This window comes from Pantherophis guttatus, chromosome 4, assembly GCF_059756535.1.
Source record: "Pantherophis guttatus breed Tessera chromosome 4, ASM5975653v1, whole genome shotgun sequence".
Classification (NCBI taxonomy): Eukaryota; Metazoa; Chordata; class Lepidosauria; order Squamata; family Colubridae; genus Pantherophis; species Pantherophis guttatus.
Window position 1 is genome coordinate 15,032,373 of NC_142066.1, and position 13,938 is coordinate 15,046,310.

The 13,938-nt window shown below is 43.8% G+C and overlaps 1 protein-coding gene across 1 annotated transcript in view; it reads left to right on the forward strand.

Moving 5' to 3' along the window:
• The first annotated feature begins 2,429 nt into the window (after positions 1-2,429).
• The window catches only part of FIS1 (fission, mitochondrial 1), a 39,123-nt gene continuing 27,614 nt past the window's right edge, over positions 2,430-13,938 (forward strand). The window contains exon 1 of the mRNA XM_060684401.2: positions 2,430-3,066. Coding sequence (XP_060540384.1) covers positions 3,022-3,066 — 45 coding nt within the window. The 5' untranslated portion in view covers positions 2,430-3,021. The remainder of the gene's footprint in view (positions 3,067-13,938) is intronic.

A 13,938-nucleotide genomic window follows, 5' to 3' on the forward strand; every position in this document is an offset into this window, starting at 1 on the left:
TAAAAACAAATTAAAATTTGTGTTTTAAAAGGGGAAAAAGGGAAAAATTTAGGCCAGGCCAGCCTGATGGAATAAAAAGGTCTTGAGAGCGCGGTGGAAGGTGCGTAGATCCGGGATCCTCCATATCTCCGGGGGGAGCTCATTCCAGATAGTAGGTGCCCCCACAGAGAAGGCTCTCCCCCTGTGGGCCACCAGTCGACATTGTTTGGCCGACGGCACCTGGAGGAGCCCCTCTCTATGAGAGAGTACCGGCCGGTGGGAGGCTACTGGTGGCAGCAGGGGGTCCCATAGATAACCAGGTCCTAAGCCATGGAGCGCTCTAAAGGTGGTAACCAAGACCTTGAAGCACACACGGAAGACCACTGGGAGCCAGTGCAGCTCGCACAGGAGAGGTCTTACATGGGAACGCCATGTCGCTCCCATAACCACCCACGCGGCCGCACTCTGTGCCAGTTGGAGCCTCCGGGTGCTCCTCAAGGGAGCGTTGCAGTAGTCCAGGCGGAAAGTGACAAGGGCATGAGTGACCTTTGCCTCAGCCATTCACTCAGCCATGAGTGAATGGCTGAGGCAAAGAGGCAGTCCCGGAACCAGTGAAATCTGGGGGCTGGGCAGGGGACAGAATGTATCTGCCCTCAGTGTGGAAGGGATTGCCACTTTCGAATTGGCCTTTTTAGTCACACTAGATGCTGTTTTAGGACCTCTTTCCAGAGCACGATATCATAGTTTCTTGAGACTGAAGGATGCCAATGATTTGTCTGAAATGGTATAGGGCAATGATGGCTAACTTTTTTGCTGTCGCATGCCAAAAGCGGGGGAAGCGCGGGGGGTCGCTCACACGTGTGCTCACACCCATAATAACGCATGCGGGTGTGACCCCCACTTTTGGCACATGATGGCACAGTGGGCCCGGTAGGCCTGTTTTTTTGCCCTCCCCAGGCTCCAGAGGCTTTCTAGGAGCCTGGGAAGGGCGAAAATGGACTCCCACCCCACCCGGAGGCCCTCTGGAGGCTGGAAATGGCCCATTTCCTGACTTTCGATGGACCCAGAAGGCCCGAAAATCAGCTGGCTGGCACACACATGCACACTGCAGCTAAGCTAGAGCAACGCTCATATGCCCACAGATATGGCTCTGCGTGCCACCTGTAGCACACGTGCCATAGGTTTGCCATCACGGGTATAGGGCACCCTGCCTAAGCAGGGGGTTGGACTAGAAGACTTCCAAGGTCCCTTCCAACTGTTTTATTCTATTCTAATTGAGCCTCAAATTTCTGTTGCTAGGCGAGACAGTTGGTAAATAAATTTTGCCCCATTTATGACCTGTTTTGCCGCAGTTGTTAAGCGAATCCCTTAAGTTGCTAAGTGAATCATTCAGCTATTAAGCAAATCCGGCTTTCCACATTGACTTGGCTTGTTAGAAGTCAAGGCCATCCTTGACTTTACATATGGCCATCCTTAGTATGTAAAGCAAGGCAAACTTCAGAGGGTGAGTAGCCACTTTTTAAAAAATTCACAGGTCCTCGACTTACGACCACAATTGAGGCCAGGATTTCCATTGCTAAGTGAAACATTTGTTAAGCGAGCTTTGTCCCATTTTACGACCTTTCTTGCCACGGTTGTTAAACGAACAACTGCAGTTGTTAAGTTAGGAACACGGTTGTTCAGTGAATCTGGCTATCCCGCTGACTTTTGTTGTCAGAAGGTCACAAAAAGTGATCGCACGACCCCAGGACCCTGCAACCGTCATAAACATGAGTCAGTTGCCAAGCGTCTGAATTTTGATCAAATGAGCACGGAGATGCTGCAACGGTCGTAAGAAAAATGGTCAGAAACCACTTTTTTCAGTGCCATTGTAACTTTGAATGGTCACTAAACAAAATGTTGTAAGTCAAGGACTACTTGTATTCTCTATTGCTGAATACTATTAGACTAGACTGAGGATCATTTCTCAACTCAAATAATCACTCTGTTACAGTAGGGCAATGGTGTAGTGTCTCCTGTGGGGGGTTGGACTAGATGACCTACAAGATCCCTTCCAACTCTTTTAATCTGTTAATCAACCTCAGCATCTTTTCAGAGATGTGGACTTCAACTCCCGGGATTCCGCAGCCGGCATGCTTTGTAAATCATGGTTTATGGCTTAGTACAGTGTTTCTCCACCTTGGTCGCTTGAAGAAGCGTGGGCTTCAACTCCCAGAATTCCACAGCCGGCATGCTTTGTAAACCATGATTTATGGCTTAGTACAGTGTTTTTCAACCTCAGCATCTTTTAAGAGATGTGGATTCCAACTCCCAGAATTCCGCAGCCGTCATGCTTTGTAAACCATGATTTATGGCTTAGTACAGTGTTTCTCAACCTTGGGTGCTTGAAGAAGCGTGGACTTCAACTCCCAGAATTCCCCCACCAGCACGGCTGACTGGGGAATTCTGGGAGTTGAAGTCCACACCTCTTCAGGTGGCCAAAATGGAGAACCATTGTCTTAGCACATTACACAATCTCAACCTATGATGGTTTATTCCCTAATTTGTGGCTTAAAACTTTGGGGGGGGGGGAGATGGAATCCAGTCTCTATCTGTCCCCATCCCACAATACGTCCTTCCACATAGTCAGGCTGCCTTGCCGCTCCACTTTGGCCCACTCCCCAAACAGCGAGGCTGGGCTGGACCACTTTATTTCCCTCATGAAGTTCACCATAGAAACTATCCGAGCCGCAGAGGCTGACGGGAACTGAAGTCCTCTAGCGTAGAGAGGGAGGCCGGGTGGGGTGGGGCTAGCCATTTTAGGCGGTTCGCTCTTGGCGTTGCCATAGCAGCGGAAAGCCGTCTCTCGACCTATTTCCGGCTTTTCCCACCGGAAGACGGCCGCATGGACTTTAGGCACCGCGGGGCTGAAAAATCCTGGAGGCTCGAATAGGTGGCGCCGAAAGTCTGACCATAGAGACGAGGGGTTCGAGGGACTCTAGGTAAAGAAAGCAAGGTAGGGTTTCCGCTTCCGTCTCGCGGCCGCTTCCGTGTTTGGGCGTGATGGAGTCGGTCCTGAGCGAAGTGGTGGCGTCGGAGGATCTAAAAGTGAGTGACAGCTGCCTGGTCCTGAACCAGCGTGGCCGGGGGAGGTCTCCGAGTCCAGGAGCAGTCTACCTTTGGTTGCTAAGCTGGAAAACGAAGAGGGGGGGAGTGGAAGGTTGGGTGTCCCCCTTCCAGCCACTCCCTCCAGGGCAGGGGTGGGCAACTGTGGCCCTTTTACAACCTGTGGACTTCAACTCCCAGAATTCCTGAGACAGCAAAGCTGGCTCAGGAATTCTGGGAGTTGAAGTCCACAGGTTGTAAAAGGGCCACAGTTGCCCACCCCTGCTCCAGAGGGAAGTTCTGGGCTTGGGGTCCAACAAGGCTATTTATTTAACAGTAACAGAGTTGGAAGGGACCTTGGAGGTCATCTAGTCCAACCCCCTGCTCACGCAGGAAACCTGGACTAGGGATTCTAGCAATATATGTTAGCATTTCTCCTAGATGAATAGGAATAATAGGAATAGGATGAAAATAAGACCCAGAAATAAGAAGTTTAATACATGAAATTGCAGTAGTCGGAACATTTGGGTTAAGATATATAGTTAATTGGTTTCCACTAATATGTTGAATCGTATTATTGGGAAGAATTGATAAAAGAATCATTGGTGATTAGAAGAAAAGAATTTAAGGAAATAATTGGGGAATTGTACTGTGTTATGTGAATCTAAATTTAGGGGTTCAAATTTTAAGGAGGGAAAAGAAAAATTGAGCTATAATAGGATGAGAAGTCAAGATGAAGGGTAATGTTGGTTTTTTTAAAAAAAATTAAAGAGAATAAATGCTATGAGAAAAATTGGACATATCAAATTGTGTTAAAGATGAACAAAAATCTGTACAAATTTAAGACCGGGCCAATATTCTGTTCAGAAAAGATGTACTGTATGTTTGTTTGTGTGTTTAAAAAAAAAACTTTCCAAAAAAAAATGGAATAGAATAGAATAGAATAGAATAGAATAGAATAGAATAGAATAGAATAGAATAGAATAGAATATATGGAATGGAATGGAATAGAATATAAAATATATAGAATAGAATAGAAAATATATACACTGCTCAAAAAATAAAGGGAACACAAGCAGAAGACATTCAAGATCTGAATGAATGAAATAGCCATATTAAATACTTTGTTCATTACATACAGTAGTTTTGTGTTCCCTTTAGTTGTTTGAGCAGTGTATAAACAACTATACACTGTATATATAAAGAACAAAGTATTTAATAAAGCTATTTCATTCATTCAGATCTCGGATGTCTTCTGCTTGTGTTCCCTTTATTTTTTTGAGCAATATAGAATAGAATAGGAAAGAGACGAGAGAAGAGAAGAGAATAGAAAATATGGAATGGAATGAATAGAATATAAAATAAATAGAATAGAATAGAATAGAATAGAATAGAATAGAATAGAATATAAAATATATAAAATAGAATAGAATATAAAATATATAGAATAGAATAGGAAAGAGACAAGAGAAGAGAGAAAAGAAGAGAAAATATGGAATGGAATAGAATAGAATATAAAATATATAGAATAGAATAGAATAGAATAGAATAGAATAGAATAGAATAGAATAGAATATTTTATTGGCCAAGTGTGATTGGACACACAAGGAATTTATCTTGGTGCATATGGTTTCAGTGTACATAAAAAGAAAGGATATATTTGTTAAGAATCATAAGGTACAACACTTAATGATAGTCACAAGGTACAAATAAGCAATCAGGAAACAATATCAATATAAATCGTAAGGATACAAGCAACAAAGTTACAGCCATACAGTCATAAGTGGAAGGAGATGGGTGATGGGAACGATGAGAAAATTAATAGTAGTGCAGACTTAGTAACTAGTTTGACGGTGTTGAGGGAAAATGAGTAAAGCACAGTAAAATATAAATGTTAAAAAGATATATTTTCAAAAGTCCCAGCAGGGTTATCCTTGCTCGGTTGGTTGTTAGGCTCGACTAGATGTCCTCATGGGCCTCTTTCATTAGGGTTAAGTACGTCTCTGCTTAACCTTTACAAGGCTTTCAAATGTGCTTAGTCCTTTATTCCTTTCCATATAACTTTTTTTTTTTCCTTTTTCTTCTCTGGGCTTCTTTTCATGTTCCTTCCCTTTCGATTTACAGGTAGTTCTTGTCTTACAACAGTTCATTTAGTGACCTGTTCCAAGTTACGCCGGCACGGCAAAAAGTGACGTGACGGGTTTTTTTTTTTCACACTTAAAAACAACCACTGCAGCGTCCCTGTGGTCACATGATCAAAATTCAGGTGACTCGTATTTATGACGGTTGCGGTGTCCTGACACCACGTGACCACGTTTTGCAACCTCCTGGCGAGCAAAGTAAATGGAAAAATCTAGATTCACTTAGCCACTCTGGCAAGAAAAGTCATAAAATGGGGCAAAATTCACATAACTGTCTCACTTAACAACAGAAATGTCGGGCTCAATTGTGGCTGTAAGTCGAGGACTATAGTTTCCCCTGGGTACCTTTTTTGTTTGATGTGCAAGAATCCTAATTTGCTGCACGGATGGGATAAGTGAGGAGAAATCCAACGTGAATTGGGAAGTTGGCCCTAAATCCTTTACAACTTGTAAGACAGACATGCAGAGGCTTTTCTAATCTTAAGCAATTTATTTATTTTGCTTATTTATTTATTGGGTTTTTATCCCACCTTTATTTCTTTGTGGCAAACATACAAAATACAGGCAGTCCTCAACTTACAACAGTTCATTTAATGACCAAAGTTGACTGATGACCGTTTTTCACACTTACAACCATTTTTCACCCTTACGACCTTTCCGGCATCCCTATGGTCGTGATCAAAAATTCAGATGCTTGGCATATTTATGTCTTTATTTATTTATATATTTATATTTATATCTTGACATATTTATGTCAGTTGCAGTGTCCCGGGGAAGTCACATGATCCCCTTTTGCGACATTCTGAGAAGCGAAGTCAACGGGGAAACCAGATTCACTTAACAACCGTGTTACTAACCTACCAAATGCAACATTTCATTTAACAACAGCGGCAAGAAAAGTAATAAAATGGGGCAAAACTCACTTAAGTGTTTCACTTAGAAACATCAATGTTGGACTCAATTATGGTCGTAACTCGAGGACTACCTGTGCTAGCAACTTCTTCAGCAAAGGTCAGCAGTGCCCAGCATTTCCCTGATCAAACCTGCTTTTTTCCCCTATAACCTGGAACTAGAAAAAGAAAAATGCATATACAATACAATACAATACAATACTATTCTATATTAGCCAAGTGTGATTGGACACACAAGGAATTTGTCTTTGGTGCATATGCTCCAGTGGTGAAATCTAAAATTTGTTACTATCAGTTCTGTGGGCGTGGCTTGGTAGGGGGGTAATGTGACTGGGTGGGCGTGGCCATTTTTAAAAAAAAACTTTTAAAACCATTTTTTCTCCAACCTCTTCAGCGAAGAGGTTGTAAAAAAAATGCTTTCAAAAGGCTCTGACGATCCCAGCTGAGTTGCCTGATTGGCAGAGGCTTTTTTTCTTTTAAATGCCTCTGCCGATCAGGCAACTCAGCTTGGATCGTCAGGCATCGTCTTGGATCGTCAGCTTGGATCGTCAAACTCAGCTTGACGACCAGGTAACTCAGCTTGGATAGTCAGAGGCATTTAAAAGAAAAAAAGCCTCTGATGATCGCGTGGCTCAGCTGGGCATGGGGGGGGGGGTGGGGCAGGGATTTTTGCTACCGGTTCTCCGAACCACCCGCCTCCATCGCTACCGGATCGGACGATCTGGTCTGAACCGGGAGCATTTCACCCCTGATATGCTCTCAGTGTACATAAAAAGTAAAGATACATTCGTTAAGAATCATAGAGCCTTGGTAGTACAGGGGTTTAAGGCACCCTGTTATTAAGCTGGTTATTAAGACTAGCTGCCTGCAATTACTGCAGGGTTCGAACCTCGCCAGGCTCAAGGTTGACTCAGCCTTCCATCCTTTCTAAGGTAGGTAAATTGAGGACCCAGTTGTGGGGGCAATAAGCTGACTTTGTATAAATATACAAAAGGATGAAGGCTATTGCTGAGCACATTGTAAGCCGCCTTGAGTCTTCAGAGAAGGGCGGCATATAAATCAAATTAAAAAATAATAATAATAAAGTACAACACTTAATGATAGTCATAGGGTACAAATAAGCAATCAAATCATACTAGGAAACAATATAAATTGTAAGGATACAGCAACAAGTTACAGTCATGCAGTCATAAGTGGGAGGAGATGGGTGATAGGAACCATGAGAAGATTAATAATAATAGTCATGCAGGCTTATTGAATAGTTTGTGTTGAGGGAATTATTTGTTTAGCAGAGTGATGGCGTTCGGGAAAAAAACTGTCCTCGTGTCTAGTTGTTCTGGTATGCAGTGCTCTGTAGCGTCGTTTTGAGGGTAGGAGTTGAAACAGTTTATGTCCAGGATGCGAGGGATCTGTAAATATTTTCACAGCCCTCTTTTTGACTCGTGCAGTAAACAGGTCCTCAATGGAAGGCAGGTTGGTAGCAATTGTTTTTTTCTGCAGTTCTAATTATCCTCTGAAGTCTGTGTCTGTCTTGTTGGGTTGCAGAACCAAACCAGACAGTTATAGAGGTGCAGATGACAGACTCAATAATTCCTCTGTAGAACTGGATCAGCAGCTCCTTGGGCAATTTGAGCTCCCTGAGTTGGTGCAGAAAGAACATTTTTCATTTTGCTTTTTTGATGACGTTTTTGATGTTAGGTGTCCATTTTAGGCCTTGAGATATGATAGAAGCTAGAAATTTTATTTAAAATTTTAAAATAAAATAAAATATTAAATGTGAGTGGAGATGGACAAGGGACCCTTGCTTTTGCATCAAAATTGTTATGCTGAGGCTAAGTTAGATAAGTGTCGGTAGCAAGTCAACTTTCTGACAACTGATATGCTCACATCGTTAAAATTAAACACATCACTCAAATGGTTGAGATTACACCATCATTTTTACGTGTCAGGTATGGTGCAAAAACCTATGTCCAAATTCTCCTGGCTCTTGTATTTCAGTATGGTGCAATCAGGGATGAAATGTAAAATTTGTTAGTATCGGTTCTGTGGGCGTGGCTTGGTGGTGGCGGCGGCGTTAATGTGATGGGCGTGGCCAACTTTTTTTTTTTTAACTTTTCAAAGCATTTTTTCTAATGCTTTGAAAAGCCTCTGCCGATCAGGCAACTCAGCTGGGATCGTCAGAGACTTTTCAAAGCCTTTAAAGCGCTCCATGGCATTGGGCCTAGCTATCTCCGAGACCGCCTGCTGCTACCGATGTCCTCCCATTGACCCGTGCGCTCCCACAGAGAGGGCCTCCTCAGGGTGCCATCAGCCAAACAATGTAGGCTGGTGGCCCCCAGGGGGAGGGCCTTCTCTGTGGGGGCTCCCACCCTCTGGAATCAGTTGCCCCCGGAGATAAGAAGAATCCAGGACCTCAATGCCTTCCGTCGTTCCCTGAAAACCTATCTTTTTCAACAAGCCGGGTTGGCTTAAGAAGAAATTTTTAAAATTTTAAAATTCTTTTAATTAGTCTGTGATTCTTAACTTTCGGGCCAAAATTTATATATATTTTTAAATGTTTTAATATTTGTATTCTATGTTTTTTATCTTGGCTGTACACCGCCCTGAGTCCTCAGGGAGAAGGGCGGTATATAAATTGGAAATTAAATTAAATTAAATTAAATTAAATTAAATTAAATTTTTTTTAACCACCTCTTCGCCTAAGAGGTTGCAGGAAAAAATGCTTTGAAAAGCCTCTGACGATCCCAGCTGAGCCGCGCGATCATCAGAGGCTTTTTTTTTTTTTTACTTTTAAAAGCATTTTTTCGTCGGAAGAGGTTGTAGAAAAAATGCTTTGAAAAGTTAAAAAAAAAAAGCCTCTGATGATCGTGCGGCTCGGCTGGGCATGGTTTGGGTGGGGGGGAGCAGGGATTTTTGCTACCAGTTCTCCGAACCACCCACCGCCATCGCTACCGGATCGGGCGGTCCAGTCCGAACCATGAGCATTTCACCCCTGGGTGCAATTGAAAAGAGATAATGTGTAGCACGATAGGCCAAAAGTACATTAGAGCCGTGTTTGGTTCCTTCAACCACCTCCGCTAGAAACTTATACATATATTTTCTTTTTATATAGTTGCTTTTTTCTCAAAAAGTTGCTAATTGCTTAATTATATCAGCGAAGCTCCTGCATGACTGCCATGTCCTTCCTACCTGTTGCAAAGGATTTAGGGCCAAGCTGTCTTTTTATGTTGGATTTTTTCCTCATTGCCAGCACTGGTGCAACAACTTAGAATATGCGCCTTATTGCAATTGTCCCCAATCTTTGTGGCTTGGTGGCCTGGCTCGGCGAGGGGGAAAAGAGGGGAATCGGGCTGCGCGAGTGGCGGGCCGACCTGCACACACACACACACACACACACACACATCTCAACTTGCACATGTTGAGCTGTATGCATGTGTGCACATGTGCTGGCCCTCCGCTCGCGCAAGCCAAGCTGCACATGCATGTTCACCGTCCCACCAGTCGTGCAATCCAGTTCCAAATAGACCATGGCCTGATAGTGGGCTGCAGCCCAGAGATTAGATATATTGCATTGTGCACTGCAAACACAAATTGAACCGTGCAAAATAAATTGAAGAGCCATAGGTCTCTTATTAGTTCACTAAAGGTAAAGGTAAAGGTGCTAATCCCGTGATGTCGAACCTATGGCACACTTGCCACAGGTGGCACGCGGAGCCATATTGGTGGGCACGCGAGCTGAGCTCCAGCGTGCATGTATGCGCCGGTCAGCTGGTTTTCGGGCCTTCTGGGCCCACCGGAAGTCAGGAAACACACTGTTTCTGGCCTCCGGGTGGCTTCTGGGGTGGGGGGGAGACCTATTTTTTGCTGTCCCCAAGCTCCAGAGCCTTTCTAGGAGCCTGGGTAAGGGTGCAAACGGCCTTCCCCATCCCCCCAAAGGCCGGAAACAGCCTGTTTACCAACTTCTGGTGGGACTGGACGTCGGGAAATGGGCCGTTTCCAGCCTCCGGAGGGTTTCCGGGGTGTGGGCAAGGCCGTTTTCGGCCTCCGGAGGGCTTCCGGGGTTTGGGGAAGGCCGTTTTTGCCCTCCTCAGGCTTCTAGAAAGCCTCTGGAGCCTGGGGAGAGCAAAAAATGGGCCTACCGGGCCCACCATGCCATCGTGTGCCAAAAGCGGGGGGGGGAAGTGTGGGATGGTTGCGGGCACATGTGCAAGGGTGAGGCACATAGAATTATGGGTGTGGGCACGTGCGCATGTGACCCCCCGCTCTCCCCCAAAAAGGTTAGCCATCACTGTACTAGTCATTCCCAACTCTAGGGGGTGGTGCTCATCTCTGTTTCAAAGCCAAAGAGCCAGCACTGTCTGAAGACGTCTCCGTGGTCATGTGGCTCCGTGGTTATGACTCAACGCCAAAGGCGCACGGAACGCTGTTACCTTCCCACCAAAGGTGGTCCCTATTTTCCTACTTGCATTTTTTTTAACATACTTTCGAACTGCTAGGTTGGCAGAAGCTGGGACAAGTCACGGGAGCTCACCCCATTACGCCGCCCTAGGGATTCGAACCGCTGAACTGCCGACCTTTCGATCGACAAGCTCGGCGTCTTAGCCACTGAGCCACCGCGTCCCTATTAGTTCACAAGCAACCGAATAAAAATAATAATTACATGTGTCACTGTTAGGGGGTCAAAAGCAGTGTCATTTAATAGTGCTGAGAAGACATTCGAAAGTCACCTGAATTTCTTCCTTTGAGTTTCGGGGTCTTCCTTAATCATCTGAATCTAAGTTATTGAAAGGAAAATTATAAGGTCAGCTGGTTTGGGGTCGCCCACCCCCTTTGTTCTTTAATGGATAGAAAGAAATTAACCTCGATAACAAAATGAACAGGGAGATTTATTTCCCTAGGTGGCATCCTTCAACTGCTTCATTTTTCAAAGCCTAGCTTTAAATTATCCCGTATTCAGACATGTTTATCGCCTAACATTAGCTTTATCAGTTGTTCATGGGCAGCTGCTGCTACCCTGTTTCCCCAAAAATAAGACATCCTCTGATAATAAGCCCAATTGGGCTTTTGATCGCATGCGCTAAAATAAGCCTCCCCCCCGAAAATAAGTCCTCCCCAAAAATATTTAAACACAGAGCTGGAAATCAGGTAAGACGGCAAGAGGAGCCCCACCTTGCTCCACGCGCCCCAAAATAATAAGACCTCCCCGAAAATAAGGCCAAACACTTATTTCAGTGTTCAAAAAAAATATATAAGGCAGGATCTTATTTTCAGGGAAACACGGTACAGAGTAAGTCGACGATGCATAGAGCAAAGAGCTTTACCTGTTGAATTGGATCAGAATGCCAGTGAGAATTTGGATTTTTTTTTAATTTCAAAATTTTAAGCAGAAGAGAAAGCTACTGAGACTCAAAAAAACTGATCCTGAATGCTAAATGTTAAAAGCCTGAATGTTAAAACTTCTTTAAAAAAAAAAAAAAGTAGGAAGTGAGACAGTTCCACTAGGGGGCAGCCAATTATTTTGATGAACTTTTTGATATATTTACAGTATCGGCATAACTATAGCTCAGTATATACAGAAATGTTTTGCTATAGGTTATTTTTCAGACGAGTTTTCGGCAGCTTAATTATCTTATTGCAGTGTGACAGATATTTGCAATCATTGCGGCTGGGAACTCAAGGACATGCTTCCAAACGTTTTGTATTTTATTTAGTCATAAGATTTATATCCCAGCTTTTCCTCCATGGACCAGGGTGGATAAAAATCAATGATTTTTTTAAAAAAATCAAAAAAATCAGTTTTTTTTTATTTAAATCGGATTTTTTTGATTTTTATCGAATTTATTTTAATAAAAAACTTTTGGGGTAAAAATCTATCATAAGATAGTTTTCTATTTAAGATACAGAAATAATTTAGTTTATTCAGCATGAAATGGAGCTTAGTTATGTAGCATGAGGCTATATATTCTGCAACACTGGGACTATCAGTGAGTCAACGTAATAGCAGAGATGACAGTTGCTCTTTAAATATTATGATTTAAATCGAGTTGATTTAAATCAAGCCTTTTTACTAGTGATTTAAATCATGATTTAAATTGTGATTTAAATCAACTCGATTTAAATCAAATCCACCCTGCCATGGACTCAAGATGATTTACATAGCCTTTGTTCCTCTAAATAGAATAGAATTCTTTATTGGTCAAGTGTGATGGGACACATAAGGAATTTGTCTTTGGTGCATACGCTCTCGGTGTACATAAAAGAAAAGATACGTTTGTCAAGAATCATAAGGTATAACTCTTAATGATAGTCATAGGGAACAAATAAGCAATCAAATCCTATTAGGAGACAGTCAATATAAATCTTAAGGATACCAGCAATAAGGTTATAGTCATAAGTGGGAGGAGGTGGGTAATAGGAACGATGAGAAGATTAATATTAATGCAGATTTCGTGAATAGTTTGATGGTTTTGAGGGAATTATTCGTTTAGCAGAAAATTTAGCAAATTTTCCCAACAACAACCCTGTGAGATAGGTTGAACTGGGAGAAGGTAACAGATAAGTTATTCAGTAAGTTCTCATGACAGAGTTTTCCTGAGTTTGAACCTGAATAGCCAGTGTCAGTTCAAAATCTTAACTACTGGCTCTTCAGGTGAGCTTCTACAGCTCCCGCTATTTGGCAGATTGAAAGTCAAATTTTGTCTAGTGCAGTGGTGTCAAACACAAGGCCCGTAGGTTGCATTCGGCCCGCGATGTGGTCAGATCCGGCCCATGGGGCCGTTCTGGAAAATCCGGCCCGCGTCGCTTCAAACCGGTGTGCCCAGTGCGAAGGGGAAACATCGGGCCAGCGTGGCTTCGGCCCGGTCTACCCAGTGCGAAAAGGAAACATGCCAGCAGTTTAGGGAGTGGCGTCAAGATGGCCACACCCACCCAGTCGGCCACGTCCGCCCGGCGCCCTGAGGTCAACCACAGCCGTGCTGTGGCCTTCAGTGAAATTGTGTTGGACACCCTGGTCTAGTGATTAAGATAACCAGGCTAGAAACCAGGAGACTGTGAGTTCTAGTCCCACCTTAGGTATGAAAGCTGCCTGGATGATTTTGGGCCAATCAACCAGGAGACACTGAGTTCTTGTCCTGCCTTTGGCATGAAAGCTGGCTGGGTGACTTTGAGCCAATCACCAGGAGACTATGAGTTCTAGTCCCACCTTTGGCATGAAAGTTGGCTGGGTGACTCTGAGCCAATCACCAGGAGACTATGAGTTCTAGTCCCACCTTTGGCATGAAAGTTGGCTGGGTGACTCTGAGCCAATCACCAGGAGACTATGAGTTCTAGTCCCACCTTTGGCATGAAAGTTGGCTGGGTGACTGAGCCAATCACCAGGAGACTATGAGTTCTAGTCCCACCTTTGGCATGAAAGTTGGCTGGGTGACTTTGAGCCAATCACCAGGAGACTATGAGTTCTAGTCCCACCTTTGGCATGAAAGTTGGCTGGGTGACTCTGAGCCAATCACCAGGAGACTGTGAGTTCTAGTCCAACCTTAGGCATGAAAACTGGCTAGGTGATTTGGGGCAAATCACCAGGATAAGTTCTAGTCCTAGTCCTGCCTTAGGCATGAAAACTGGCTGGGTGACTTTGAGCCAATCACCAGGAGACTATGAGTTCTAGTCCCACCTTTGGCATGAAAGTTGGCTGGGTGACTCTGAGCCAATCACCAGGAGACTGTGAGTTCTAGTCCAACCTTAGGCATGAAAACTGGCTAGGTGATTTGGGGCAAATTACCAGGATAAGTTCTAGTCCTAGTCCTGCCTTAGGCATGAAAACTGGC